Here is a 15,552-nt window from a genome sequence, read left to right on the forward strand (position 1 = left end):
AAGTTGGGCCATGCTGATGTACAACACCATACTACAGCCAAAGAAGGAAAACTGTTGGCTTTGCAGACTCATGCAGTGTTGAAAAGGAGAAAAATAAATTCGTTACTATTTATGTTAAAATATTCTGCCATTTCATGACAACTTAAAAAGAGAAGACATGTCATCTTTTACATAAAAGTACTAGATGAAGCCTGAAAGCCATAAATCTCAAAAAATAGGGATTCATGCTCCCTTTCACTCTAAACTGTATATAAAGCCCTACTGTTGACAGCAAGGTCTGCTAGAAACTGCACATGCCTCTCACCGATTTGGGTTTTGGTTTTTTTTTTTCCCTATTTCCTACTTATTTCAGAGGAAAAAAAACTTAAAGTTAATACATGTTCCCTCTTCCTCTCTTTAGAAAAAGTTTTCCATGATTTTATCTAGCAAAACACAAGGCTCAATGTATTTGATCTGACTTTTTCTTTTGTTTGAAGTCGCAGATATAATTAAAATACATATACTTAACGAGAGCTAAGCACATACAGATTACTGATCTGAGTTTTGTCAAGAGAGATTACACTTCTGTTTTTATGGGGCAATAAAAAAGGCCATTCTAACAGCAACTCTTCGGATACTTACTCCATTGAAATAATGCTTTTCACTTCTATGCAGACGTTACATTGCTTCTAGTTCTCTATAGAAGTGATACAAAAGTGTTTCCTTAAAGAACATATACATAAGGATTTCTGTTTTCTGAAACTCTGGTAATGCTTGTAAGATTCCAGGGAGAACGTGAAAGAAGCCAAATACAAGTACGCACTTTGTAACATGGTCTGCATTGTGGTTTCTTCTTCTTTTTTTTTTTAAGTCATTTCAGACATTTCAGTATTTACTTGAAGCATTTTACAAGTTAACAGAGATTCAGGTGGATGGTACGCTAAGTAAGCCGTAATTCAAACCTGGCTCAGCTGAAATCAGATCTGATAGACCATTCTAATGCTATGCAATTATCACCTAGCAATACATTCAGCACTTCAAAAAGCATCAATGCACCACTTTAAAATCTGTAAATTAAGTAAGTTCATTTTAAATAACTGCATTTTAAAGATTAAAACATCCAACTAAGTTCTCTGGATAACAAATGGTTCAAACTGCTATTACTGTCATCCCACTGTAGATTCAACTGAGCAGATTAGAGACCTGACTTGTGCAATGGCATTTTCCAGACATTGCTAAACTTTCACTCCAAACAGCTTTTGTTTCTTCACCTACTTATACCTAAAAACTGATTTCCAAAGGTAATTTCAAAAGTATTTCCATATCACAGCTGAAAATCTCCATGCAACTAAATGGCTACAGTAGCATCATTACTATGTAAAAATAGGTGAATTGGTGATTCCATGGCAGCTACAATAAAAATAAATCATTATTTATTTTGGGTACATGAGCACCACTAATAGACAGGAGATACTGTTAAAATAGACTAACTGATCATCACTCTGGCTCTTTCATTATGTTGGCGGCTAAGTGGCCTACTACAGCAAACTCAACATAGTGTTTCTACTGGTTCAACTTACTGAACAAAGCAAAGTTGTTTCAGCTGACTTCTTCTTTAGATACCTATCTGAAATAAAGAACCTGATCTGCAAAGTGAACATCATTACTCCTCACGAGACATGCATGCAGTTTGTTTTGGTGTATTTTTTAGATATTTTTACTTACTACTTTGAAAATGCTTGATTGTATATATTAGTGGTTTCCCTACCCATATCAATCTACTTTTAGATCACCGAGAAAGAGATGCTACATAACACAGAGTAAATAGCACAGGAAAATCACATACTACTAAACACAAGCTTTCTCTTGTGCTTTCCGTCTCAGGCCTGACCACATTCGGGAAGACATTCTAGAACCTGAAGGCCGATGTTAATCCACTTCCCTCTCAACATTTTAGCTTTGACTGAACCAGTGAAGAAGACTGCCAAATAGTTCTGCCCACCATCTATTAAAAAGGAACCAATTTAACACACTCTCTCCTTCACAGAAACATACACTATACACCTAACACCTATCCAAACCTTTCTACAAAGATGCAATAGAAGCAGCGGGGAAAAGATAAGGCTTATTTTTCATACCTCACTGTTTCTGTACTCAACCTACAACACTCCCCCAATTTTAAGAGTAAAATAACCATTTTTTTTTTTAATGACACAAACTTCACATCTGCTACTTTGGTCAATGTTACCTGTGCTTTCAACATCAACAAGCAGACCACTCACAAAAATGTTCGTAAGATCTAGATACAACTGTATTTTCATAGTCATAGGAATATATACTCTACATGCCATATTAGAGTACTGTATGTTAACTTACTGTAAGATTACTTAAATCCCTCCAGACCCCCAGCTCCTAATTTTTACAAAATCCAAGCAGTCTCAATACATTTACAAATGGAAAACCTCAGGGTTTATTTTCCCCGTTCCCCCTGTCAAAAAATATTTTTTGGGGAAAGAAAATTACAATAATAAATTAATCCACTGGTTCAAGTTTTTGAGGAACTGCACTTTAATAAGTGTATAAAGTAAAAATCATGGCATTCGTGATTTATCTCTTATGTTATTTACAAGTTAAATCTAAACAACAATCCACTAATACAGGGCAGAGCATTTATTTACTGTTCGAATTACCTGCTCATGAAGTATTTTTGGCAGAAGTGTACCGCTCAAAAGGAAAAAACCAAAACAAAAAACAAACAAAAAAGCTCAGACAAAACTCACCCCCAAAACAGGGGATTTAAAAGTTCACTTGTCAAATGTAAGAAGACAAATATGTTTAACAATTAGTAGTTTAAAGCTTTTTTTAATCACTGAAGCAGGAATATGTAGAGTTGGTTTCCTGATATAAATCTTCTGGTCCAAATTCAAACAGAATTAGCTAAAAATGCTACTTTAAAGTTAAAATAAGTAAGAGTTTTAAAATGGAAATGCTAGTTCATAAACCATGACATTATTAGTGCAGGACTGTGTTTCCTATCTCTTCTGTATCCGAACAGTGAACCTCAAAGACAATACAAAGCAAAGTTGAAGGTCCAGCGTTCTTCACTGAGTATGTCACATCGTAGTACTAAACCAAGTAGATTTTAAAACTTCTGCACACCAAAATAACCCTGCCTTCCCTCCCTGACCTGACATACACTACAATTTTACAGCAATGTTATAATCTTGAAGAAAAATGCAAGAGAGCAATGAGCTTTGTCAACTGGCAAGTCAACAGGCTTATATTTAAAGCACGCAGTAACAATAATAATCATAAAGTGATAAATCCTTCCAAAGTATCTGCAGTGAGAGCCTTATCCTGATCCCACCAAAGACGACATAACCTCGCCTACTGCAATGGAAATGTTGGATTACTGAAAATATCTTCTTTTTATCTTAAAGGGGGTTAATGAATCAAAATAATTGACACTTCATGCGATAGAGTATAGAAGAATATGAAGTAAAGCTGAATATATTTGGTATACGAGGCAGCTAGTAAGAAAGTCAGTTTAAACTTACAAGTACTAATCTCAAAAGCAATGCCAAAGAGTAGCATATACAAGACAACTGAGAGAAGCATATTCCCTCCATGCTACTATTAGTGAATATAATGCTCCGCTGCTGTAAGAAAGTTGTGCAAAAAATGACAGGTGCTCGCAAAGCTCTCCAATTCAAATACTGTGGGTTTTTATTTGCTTATCTAGTATTACTTGAATGTTGCTGGGTTTTATCATTCTACCGTGAAAGCTGTTTCGGAAAAACCTAGAGAACAAAATGAGCAATTCTAATTATTCAAAATAAATTTATCTCCCAATGAATTCTTCTTCAACACTGAAATTTTGCTGACCCTGCATTCTGAGGTTTGTACTGCAAGGTTTGTATTCCAATAACTGAAAAGCGCATGAACCTCCAACACAAGAAGCAAAGTAGTTTTCTATTTTGCTGAATATAATCATTATGTGAAAATTATTTTAAAGAAAACAGTTATTCACATTATAAATGAATGTCCTCTCTTTTCTTTTTAGATATGATGTATCAATTCTTTTCCAAAAAAACAAAAAAAAAGCCTGTCTTCTATTGCTTCATACAAAACACGATCCTCAACTCTACACAAACCAGAGGAATGACTTCAGAATGCATAGTACCACCAATGTTTTTCTTGGTACAAGATGGCACATAGCAAAACAAGGTTTGCATTTCAGTCATTCATTACACGCCACAGGTTTTCAGCTAGAAGTGCAACTATGAGGTTTATGTCTTAAAATCTGCAAAAATTATTCTGAATTTCAGTGAGTGAAACTGACATCAGTATATACACCTTGTGCCAAATAAAACTTGATTGTTCAGCCCTGCAATTACCTGTGTAACAGCCTCCCTGAACATCAAATAACTATCATCCAACTCTAAATGGAAAAGGAAACAAGACCTGGAAGACTTTAAAAAGTCCCCTCCAAAATCTCCGATCTTACAATACGAGATGTAATTACTTACATTATTACCTATAATTAGAAACATATTGTTCAAAGATTACAGACCGTAAATGAAAGTGTGTGGCTGCTCACCTACAGTATACCAACTAGCATCTGTCAACTTGCTGATAACAGCTTCTTGAAAGGATCCATCAGGCATTTTGGTTTCAACCATTGCACCAACCTGCAAAAAGGAGTATCTCAAGGTTACACGTAATGCCAAACTCATATGATGGAGAAAAACACATGTAGGCATTAATTCTTCCAGCAGGCTAGACTTTTTTTTTTTTTTTTTTTTTGAAAGACTCATTTTAGCTAAATGTTACTCTGTAAAATTGAGTACCTAAGCTGGTAAGAACAAAGTTCCTTAAGTATGAAGGGTGAACTGCAAGTAGACAGTAAAGCAGTAAGAGGCTCAGAAGATCTAATTTCAGCATGACTTACATCATCACCAGAAATAATAGAAGGCTAACTGGAAATCAATATTCAAATATATCACAAAGATACAAATCACCAAATATTTTTATATAAAATACACCAATGATTTTAGAACACAGAGCAATCATATTTACTACTAACAGGCTTGAACTTAATTTCATAATCAAGTTCTCAATTACTTATAAGAAGTTTCAACGCTTCATTACTTATAAGAAGCCTTGTATCCTGTAAGAAGATACAAAAATCACTGTGTGCAAAACTGTGTATGAAGTATACTACATGGAGAAGCATAAACAGCCTCTACAAGCTACAAGAGTTAAGACTAATTACTCAGACTCAATATGATCTAAAGCAATGAGCCTCCTCCTGTTGACATAAATTCTGCAGAACAGGTACTCACCTAAACAGCATCAAAATTTAGAATTTTACAGATCAATTATGTGATTATGAGGGGAAAAAAAAAAAAGGCATGCAATATACATACTCTTAGAGGTCCTTTCACTTGGTCATCTTGCACTAACTGAGTTGAGTTATCCCCCTTCAGGACCACCTGAAAGATATTAAAGAACTTTTATGTATGTGTATCTTTTTTATAATATATTTTATATCTTATTTTTGATAGCATATAAAAAGCATGTGAAACTGTATTTATAGTAATCATAATTTGGAAAGTAAGATCTTTATCAATCAAACTCAAACATTACTGAATGCAAAACACTTGGCATGGATGGTTTTACTGACAGGAAGCCCCAAGTATCACACTTAATATTTTGTCTGAAACATCATAATTGAAGAACAAGGCAAATCAAACATCAGCCATTCCAAGGAAAGAAAGTACATTTTGATGTGAGTTTGGATATTGATGCAGTCCGGGGCATACCTGGAATTGGGCATCCAGATCAGAAGATTAAGCAGGTTTTTCTCTCTCTCTACTTCAACTGTAGCACTTTATTGACAACACACTGAGTACTAAACTACAACCAAATTAAAAAGCTCTCTTTATTAAATAAGTATCAAAAAATCACCAAACTGACCGCAGTACCACCACTTCTGCTACCTTGAGCAAGAAAAAGTTTTTATGGCAAAGATGTACAAGTGTATTGAAAACAAGGATCAGTTACAGCGTAAGTAAACTGTGCTTCTCCCTTTAAAATCCCACATTTGAGAAGGTAGCACTGATGACACAGAGTGAATGTAAGCCTATGTAATTTGAATTCCTGAGTTTGCAGAGACTCAGTTTAGAAACATAAAAGATGAATATTTAGATGTCAACATTGTTAACTGTTTCACTGCTGTTTGTTACAGCAAAAACACCAATGGTGTTTTAGTGAAAGAATTCCAAAATTCCCATTTCGTTTCAGGAATCAAAAGTTCCAGGAGCTTCCTTTCTACCTATAAATACGTCCAGTTTTCTGGCCCCCCCAATTATCCCCCAACCATAGTCTACACTGCAGCTGTATTTATAACTATAACTCTAGTACTGTGCTCAAACAGCATTCATATCAACACACATTCAGTTTAATAATGCACTTTATGCAATTTTAATTTAAAATTGTGTATCGGCATTGAGGTGAATAGAGGTTGTCCTGCTACTCAGGCAAATACTGGACTTTTTGCACTCTTGGCAGATGCGTTGGGGTGTGCCTACATGCTCTTAATTACAGTATCAGGCTTACTTTGTTAAAACTTCAATTGTTAGAATATAGTTGAGATACAGTGACAAGAATTTCCACCAAGTCACAGCAGCCTCATATATTTCCAAATCTTATCAGTGGAGTAACACAGCATATCATTCTAATGAGAAAAAGAAACTCACACCTGTTAACATTCTACTCTATCAGGTCAAAGATACAGACACAAAATCAAGGATGTCAGACCAGGAAGGGCAGCACGCTACTTCCTACAGAGATTCTCATTAACACAGATTTCAAAGAACATCACAAATTTCTATAAGTACTCATTAAACACAGGGAAAATGACTCCAATATCTGAATTTTTTGTTCTATTAATGAAAAGCACTCTGACAAAGTGATACGATCTATATATCTAACCGAAGAGGCTGATAGCTTCTTCTACTTGATCTAAGCATTAGAGCACGCAAAAAATTAGATGTGTAGTTATAAAAAGAAGCTTTCATCTCTATTTATTAGGGGGGTTTGGGTCACTAATGCCTTATTTACATATCCTGGACAAGAAAGTAGGAAGTGGGAAGATTTTGACGAAACAAAGAAGGGCAATTTCTGTATTTCCTTCGAATACTTAACTTTTACTTAATTATGTTTTATTCTTGTTTTCCCATAGTAGCATTTACAACAGTACTGCAACACCAATATAATTACTTTTTCGGTTGTTTTGGCATAAGACCTGTAAATGTGAATGAATATTATGGGCCAGTACTATGCATGTGTAGAAACTCAGCTACAGCCAGAGCACGCTGTTTGAGAAGCAGCAGCAAGATGCTCAAAACTTAACAAATGTTATCCTGGACATTTCACAGAATCACAGAATCATCTCGGTTGGAAAAGACCTTGAAGATCATCCAGTCCAACCATCAACCAACATTGACAGTTCCCAACTACACCAGATCCCTCAGCGCTATGTTGACTCTAAAACCTGGTCTAAGAAACTAATTATTGCCATCTTTTTTTGCTGCTATGTTGATTTATTTTGGCATTGCCTCTTAAGTTCCAAGCTATAAAACTGAGAACATCAGTTGAAAATGGAACTTTTGCTTCCGTGAAGAGGCTGCTCTTATTCCTTATTGCTCATGTAAAGCCATAATCCTGTATTTGTGACATCAAAACTGCTGTGAAACTGATGCTTTCACAAACAGAAGACAACCATGATCAGGAAAGAAGTAGCTAGAATAAGTAATTTGAAAGCTCATTCTTGTTCTAGCATCCTTCAAAAAAAAAAAAAAAAAGTTAAAAAACCACCCCCCCAAAAAAGAACAAAAACCACCCCAAACCCAACACCAAAATATAAAAAACAACATTCAAGTGTTCTTCAAAATTCATACAGTGAGGTGACTAACATTTCCTAGTCTTCAGGACCAGGATCTTCTCTCACAGTCCTTTCAACACAATGCTTTAATAAAATGAGCAACGACCACAGTCTACTACCTTGACTTTCACAAGCCTTTTCACTGTCTTAATCTTTGCCTCACAGAAGGCACCACGGTACTTGGCACTGACATCAGTTCCCACTGTCAGGTAGGCAGGCTCATCTGCTGCCTATTAAGAAACAAAAAATATGAACAAAGTTTAGTTCTTCTTATTTATTTTTACAGCTACATCAGTAAGTATTTAATTTTACATCTAAACTTTTAGACCTACTGACTTCTAAGTGATAAACAATGTCTGCACTTGGAATTGCAATCAGACTGTTCTTTAAAAGGAAAAAAAAAAAAAACAACCAACAAATAAGTTATAGTAAGTTTTGTTTTACCAGTGATGTTGACCCCCCCACCCCCAATTCTGTCAGGCTAATTACTCTCCCAGAATTATCTTTGAGGGTATTGAACAGATATTTGAAACATCTCCTTATAAAAAGGGTAATAATATATAGGAGCAATTATTAAAGTCAGTCCTATACAGCATACAAAAGGAAAATATTTCAACTGAAAAAAAAGCAGTATAAAAGATAGATGCACTTTTTTTCAGCTATAAGCAATCCAATGACACTGATTATTTAAAACATTTGAGATTGCTATTATTCCAATACTTACAATTAAGTCTGTAACATTCTATGTATAAGATTTTTTTTTCCAGTTGACTAAAAGGAAACCTCCAGAGAAATTTGTTGTAATCTTCCAAACAGCTGTTAACTAGTATTTTTCTTTCCTGAAACACCTTTATCAAAGCTTAATTGCTTACGCATTGTAAGAGAGAGAAGTATTTCTCATCATGTTTTCCTTAATCTGGACTTTATTACTCAACATTTCACTTTACTGTGCTTGAAGCAACTGATAAACAGGGGTAAAATTACCACGTTGAAAATGCTTATCAAGACAGGAAATCGGCACAGAATATAAAATAACTGGTTTTCTGCGGGTTTTTTTAATTATTATTTTTCAACTCTGAAGGTAAAAAAAAGTTTTTCTCTCTTTCGTAAATGATACTCCAATTGTTAAGCTTTTTACTGAAAAAAAACGGCAACCGCTAAAGCGGGACAAAAGCTGTGGTTTTGCAAACTTGCAATAGGAGCTGCTGATACAGGAAGCATTTGAAGACAGTAGCCCAAAGGACAACAACTCAAAGACGTCGTGAATTTTCAGACTACTACTGCAAGACGGTAAGAGCTGAGCTCACCCACACCTCGGCTGGAGAGCAGAAACAGGATTTACAGCACGCACCGAAACCCCGGCCAGCGTTATCCTACTGTTGCTCAGCCGAGACGTGCGATTAGAAAATGAAATCGCCAGAGAAACGAGCGGAGGGGTGGGGGGGAGGGAACAGAGCCGCTCCCCGCTCCGGAGTTTGCCTACCTTCATCTTTAAAGGTTATTTGAGGGATTCCAGCTCAAAGACTTCTCCTCCCCGCGAGCACACGGGAAAACACTGCAAAACAAGAAGGGGCGGGGGGGGCGGGGGGGGGGGGGGGGTAAGCGGCTGAAGGCTCACCCCTGCGAGCGCGGGTCTCCCCGTGAGGGGCGGCCGGGCAGCGAGGGGAGCCCAGCGCGGGCGGGCGGGAGCCGCCGCCCGTCCCAGCCCCGCCGGGCCGCGGAGAGAGCGGAGCGGGGCCGCGGCCGCCGCCCGCCGCTTCCCGCCCGGCGGCCCCTCGGTGTGTCACGTCGCCATTGCTCCCGCTCCCCGCCTCAGGGCGGAGGGGGGCCGGGGCGCGCGTTCAACCCGGGAGAGAAACCCGCCGCCGCGACACACGGGCAGGTCCTCGCCGTGGTGGCGGGAGTGGGGGGGGGGGACACGGGACGGGACGGCGGGGCCCGCCGCCGCCTTCCCCGCCCCTCGCAACTTTCTGCGGCCCGCGGAGGGACGCGCCGCCGAGCCCCTCCTCCCCGCCCCCCTCACCCGCCGGCCGGGCGGACTTCTCGCTCGCCTCCCCCCACGCCCCCCCCCGGACACCCGCCGCGGCCAACCGCCGGGACGCCGCAGCCCCCCGCCGGGGGCAGCGGGGAGGGGGGTGCGGGGGTGTGCGGCGGGGGCGGGCCAGCGCCGCGCGGCTGAGGGGGGCTGAGGATGGAGGGCGGCGCGGGCGGGCGGTCCCCGCCGCCAAGCGTCGGGGCAGCCCCGGGGACGGCGCCAGGGAAAGGCGGCCGGGGCGGAGTTCGGCGGGGAAGGGAGTCCCCGTCCCCGCCGTGAGGGGAGCGGCGAGCGTCCCCGCTGCCTCCCGGGGTGGAAGGGCGCGCTGGTGCGGAACCGGGAGGGGAGGGGGGAAGGGGGAAGCTCCCGGCGCCGCTCCGCGCCCCCTCCCCCGGGACGGCGGCGGAGTTGCGGTTTGCCGAGGGCGCTCGCTCCCTCCTACCTGGAAACTCGGAGCGAAGTGGGCAGCCCCGCGCTGCCCGGCCCGGCCCCGCCGCGCTCCCAGCGCCGCGGCCCCCTCCGAGACGACGACAGCCCCGCGAGCGGCGGCGGCTGAGCGCGGCCCCGCTCCACCCCCTCCAGCCCGGACTCGCACCGAATCACCAGCGACGAGCCCAATAACAAGCTGTTGAGCAGAATCGGTCCTGCCTGAACTCCCATTGGCCCCCTCGTGACGCCCCGGGGGCTCTGCCCCGCCCGGATTGGGCGCCGCGGACAGCACCCCCATTGGTCAGAGGGCGGCCGGCAGAGGGCATTGGCCAGCCGTCGACGCAGGTAGCGCCACGGAGACTTTTGATTGGCGCTGCCTCGGAGCGCCGGGCGATTGGTGGAGGTTGAAGTGAAGTCAGCGTCCCCCCGCGGCTGATTGGTAGGTGCTGGATCCGGATGTAGCTTTGGGCGCGGTGATTGGCCACGGCCGGGGGACCGGAAGAACAACGGCGCGAGGTGATTGGTGCGGGCCGTCTCCTGGAGACGCGGGGGGGCGGGGACGAGAGGGAGGGTGGGGGGCGGAGACAGCGGCCTGCGGCGGCGGCGGCCCGGGGGCACGCAGAGCGCATGCGCCGCGGTCAGCCTCCCGGCGCCATTTTGTGTGAGGCTCTTTCCCATTTTAGGCCGCGGGAGGAAGGCAGCGGGAGTGGTCGGCGCCTCTCCCGCGGGGGGAGGTGGGGGAGCTGCGAGCGGCGGCGGCGAAGAGCTCGGCGGGAAGCCTCCTCCCGCGCTCCGAAGAGGCCGCGCCTCGTTTCTTCCCCGCGGCCCACCCCTGCGTTGGATGGTGGTGGCGGCCGCGTCGCCCCCTCTCCCGCTTGGCAGCGATGGCGCAGGAGCGGGCCCGGCCAGACCCGGAAGTGAAGAGGCGGCCATGGAGGGGCGGCGGCGCCTCTGGCGGAGCGCGGCGGAACGGCCCGCCGGGAGGGTGCGGAGGAGTCGGTCGGCCGCGCGGCCCGGGGAAGCGCGGACCCGCCGGTGGCAGTTTCCTGCTGCTCTCCCCGCCGGAGGCGAGCGGCGGTGCTGAGGCGGCGCGGTTGCTGCCGAGCGCCCCAGCAGAGACACCGCCGGCGCTGCAGGTAGGGGCTGCAGGCGCCAACCGTGCCGCTTTCCCCTCACGCCGGTCCCTCCAGCTGGTGCGGGCGGGACGCGGGCGGCTGCGCTTCCCTCGGAGGAAGGCGTTGCTCTGGCGCCATTAACCATCCCCTGCTGCCCATGACGCATGTGGGGTGAAGCCTGGGGAGGGGGACGTGACCGTCTCTTGCTGCCCGGTGGCTTATGCACATAGTGCTGGCGATTGCGATGGCTGCCTGGCCTCCCGCCAGGCGGCTGAGGTCATACCTCCACAGGAAGACGCAGCAAGGACAGGGGAAGATGAGTGTTGATGGGGCTCAGTGGTTTTCGGAGTGTGTGGGGCGGATTTTAGTCTTGTCCGGTCCTTCCGTACCTGCTGTGGGTGCTCTCTGAAGGTGCAGCCTTACAAGGCAGGGTATCTGCGTCTGTCAGGGGCCCTGTAAGAGATTTTGGTCTTAGAGGTTAGCTTTGACAGTACTAAGTAGGAGTTACTAACAGAAGCTTATAATAAAAGTATGTCTTCAACATCAGTTTCACAATTTGACTTCTTATATAAAATGTGTTCCATGGTTGACTGTAATGCAGATCCATTATTCTTCCACAAAGTAACGAGCCTCTGTTTGACAGTACTTGCTCTTTGCTACAAGATGTAGCTTAGGTTTATGTCAAGCAACAGTGGAGGGACCTACCAATATAGGTAAGAGATCCATTGTGCTAATTTGACAGAAATGGATTGTTAGTTTAGGTGTAGTTTCAATGTAAGTTTTGGTCTGAAGGTGGTTTTTGGTTTTGTATTTTATATTTTTTATTAAATGATGCTTTGGAAAGCAGCAAGCAAAGGGATGGTTCTCTGGGGAGTTTAATGAGCAGCGGTGTATAGCATAGATAAGCTCTGAAGGTTTAGTAAGGTGTAATGCACACGAGGCATGTTTAGAATTGACTGCAGGAGATGTCTTCTGGTGTTTGGATCTGTGTTATAAATAGAAAGATGCTTGAGAATGTATACAAAATGTTTAAAAGTTTGAGATGTTTAGTGGTGAGGGAACTTTGATTCTGTGTTGTAGTTCCGTTTTATGCAGTGGATACACTGAAGAGCAATCTTTGTTTAGAATATATTAAATCTAACCCAAATGTTAACAAAACTTCAAAAATTCACTTTGAATGTGAACTTTTGATCTCTGTGGAATGTATTGGCCAAATCACTACTTAGATTGTGAGCTTTTTTTGAGGCACGATTTGTATCTCTGTACCAAGTATAGTACCGTTCAATAAATAACAGTTTGTGACAAAACTCATCAGTCTTGCTTCTGATTTCTAGCAGAAAAATCCTGTCTACCTGGGTGTATCTGTTACAGCTGGCATGCTTAGGAAGTTCGTGGCCCATCACCCATCTAGCTGTTGTGAGCAAAAGGACTTTCTATATAGCCAGTCAGCAGGAGGTGACTTGTTCTTTTATGGTATTTAAAGCACCTAAGAATGCTAGCTAGGCAGCTCAAGAAAGAGCATAAACATTCTCACACAACTTGGGGATGATGTCTAGTATAATGGAATGAAAAAGCTGTGCTTTTGGCAAGCCAGAGAAAGGGTCTAATTTTGGTTTAAAATAACTTTTCAGTGGAATATGAACTTCAGGACTCAGAGTTACACCATGATATTGAAATTTTACGTTCTAAATGTACGTCAGTGTTAACTAGCCTTGAGATTTCAAGCCATCTTGGCCATACTGGATCCTTGCAGCTGTGCTCCATCCCCCAGTGCGATCCCTTATAGGGAAACAGTTGAAATGAGTGGAAGAAATGAGCAGTGGACTTTGCTTTGAGCCACTCTGTTAACTTTACAAAGTTCACGCTGAAGAAGCTCTGGAATGAGACAATCATAGCAGGTCCTTTTAGTATCTGATCGCTCTGTAAATAGACAGGCTACAAGGTAGAAAAATTTTTAACTGTTCAAAGTAGTGCTTGTATTACGTGCAGTTTGTTAGTACCAGAGGTCTTGTAAATGCAGTACAGGAGATTCTGCATTTTGGACTTACTTTGTGCAAATTAGGGCAAGGCTTCTTAATTTAGCAACAGTTAACATGAAAGCATCAAGGCACTCTTTAAGTGTGACTCTGGTCTTTGGTCATATGTAATTCTAGAGCTTAGGTGATGGCTGTAAGTAAATTAGAAAAAATAAATGTCCTTTAAAATGTCTTTGATGTATTAGTTGCAGAATATACAGAAATTTTGCCCGAAGTTCTCCATATATGTGGCACTCAATAGGAAGAGGCAAGTATAGGAGTGTCTGTATCCTACAGTATTCTTTATAAGAATAGCAAAATAAGTAGCAGCCAAATAAAACTGTTGAATGTATCATGTGGCTTCCTTCAAGAAAGACAAAATGAGATTTGGGGGATAAATAAGATGTTTTAATGCTGTTCAGTAGTCACATGTTGCTCTTGACATACTGCATTTACATGTAGATAAAAACTCAGAATGCACATACAGCTACAGCCGAGTTATTGTAGAAGTGTTAGATACTGATTTTTGTTCTAACACCGAGCTTCTTTGTACATAATGAAATACTAAGCTGCATCAGATTTTGCAGAGGTTCAGGAGACTTTCAGCTGCTTTTATTTTTGTCTCGAGTGTTTAGTTCTCCTTTTTTTTAAATGCTCTTCCCCTTGGTGTTTCTATTCTGTAAGTAAATAGGCAACATTTTTCCAGTGGTGGTTGAGCAAGCATCTGCCTTGCGGTTCAGAACCTCTGTCTGTGTGGAACTGCTGTATTTCTGTACAAATGAAGGTCAGATCTGTGCTTCCCACAAAGCTTTATTATCGAAGTGATTGCAAACTGCTCAGACAAGAGTGTGGTAGGAAGTTGTGAAGTACTTAGTCTGAAGGTATAAAAGAAAAAAAAAAAAATCCCCAAAAATGTGAAGCTGACAACAGAGAAGTTTGGTCAATAATAGCTGGATTATAAAAATGAAAGGTCAAAACTTCTTTCCTAGTCATGGAGAAAATTGTGCTTTGCTGTTAACCATCAGCAATAAGTTCCTTCATATTTATTATTGTGTGTGTGAGCGAAGACAAAGAAACAAACACCTGGTAACGCTAAGTGCTTCCCTACAGTTTCCCCAGCTCTGGCATGCTTCTGTCCCCATGTTCAGAAAAATGGATATTTAGTTATTCAGATGTAACTGTGTGTGCTGGTTTTCATCATTTCCCCCTGAGTGTTGCTGCTGAAGAAGACACAGTTTAGCAACCTTTAGAAAGCCTGAATTAGTGCATTATATCCACTGAAGTTTAGTAGTGGTTTCTTGAATCTGGTATGTGTATGTTTTGTAGCAGTGCAGTATCTCTTCCGGATATGAATAATCGTGAAAATATTTGTGACATAGAGTGCTCTGTTGTAAATATTTACGTGAGAAAAATCTCAGGATTGGGTTTCCTGTCAGCTCTGCAGCTCACCATAATATTCACTTTGTAGTTGCTTTTTCCAGTAACACTAGTGAAATGATGTTATGTGCTCAGCTTGTCAGAGTAGCTCTTGTTAGCTTCAGAGATCTCCAGGGAGAAGTAGTCCTGTTTTTACTGAATAAACTATGTCCAGACTTTGTTGTGCTTTGTGGCTGCAGATCTACAATCCCAATGTGTGCAGAGATCGGTGATGCATTAACTGATGTGTGTTATTAGCAGCCTAGCACCAAGAGAAGAGGTTTTAGTTCTCAACTGATGTAACTGCTGCTTTCATCCTAGCCTGTGTGGGGGTGTTTTGGCATGTATCGTGCAATCCTTTAATTCCAAACGTAAAATGTTCCTTTTTTAAGACTGATTTGGTATTCTTGTATTTGGGCAGAGTAAGAGCTGTGTTGTAAGAGACTATTTTTATTCTGGTATGTAATTTTCTATTATGATAGCTAACATATTTGTATTAAATTTTAATGTTAACTAATTTAGCAACTGTGGAAGAAAGGCGCCTGTTGCCAGGGTTTACTTAAGATTGGATTGTAAAGCCAATTTTTTACATGTTTTGTCATGTGCTGTTAAATT

The 15,552-nt window shown here is 42.3% G+C and overlaps 1 protein-coding gene across 4 annotated transcripts in view; it reads right to left on the reverse strand.

Moving 5' to 3' along the window:
* The window catches only part of ARID4A (AT-rich interaction domain 4A), a 49,192-nt gene extending 38,634 nt beyond the window's left edge, over positions 1 to 10,558 (reverse strand). For all 4 annotated transcript variants that reach the window (XM_074821016.1, XM_074821015.1, XM_074821014.1 and 1 more), the window contains exons 1-5: positions 10,405 to 10,558; positions 9,411 to 9,482; positions 8,047 to 8,157; positions 5,409 to 5,474; positions 4,580 to 4,670 (exon numbers count right to left, since the gene is read on the reverse strand). In XM_074821016.1, coding sequence (XP_074677117.1) covers positions 4,580 to 4,670; positions 5,409 to 5,474; positions 8,047 to 8,157; positions 9,411 to 9,416 — 274 coding nt within the window. In that variant the 5' untranslated portion in view covers positions 9,417 to 9,482; positions 10,405 to 10,558. The remainder of the gene's footprint in view (positions 1 to 4,579; positions 4,671 to 5,408; positions 5,475 to 8,046; positions 8,158 to 9,410; positions 9,483 to 10,404) is intronic.
* Between the last annotated feature and the right edge of the window lie 4,994 nt (positions 10,559 to 15,552).

The sequence above is a fragment of the Strix aluco genome, chromosome 4 (genome assembly GCF_031877795.1).
Source record: "Strix aluco isolate bStrAlu1 chromosome 4, bStrAlu1.hap1, whole genome shotgun sequence".
NCBI classification, from domain to species: Eukaryota; Metazoa; Chordata; class Aves; order Strigiformes; family Strigidae; genus Strix; species Strix aluco.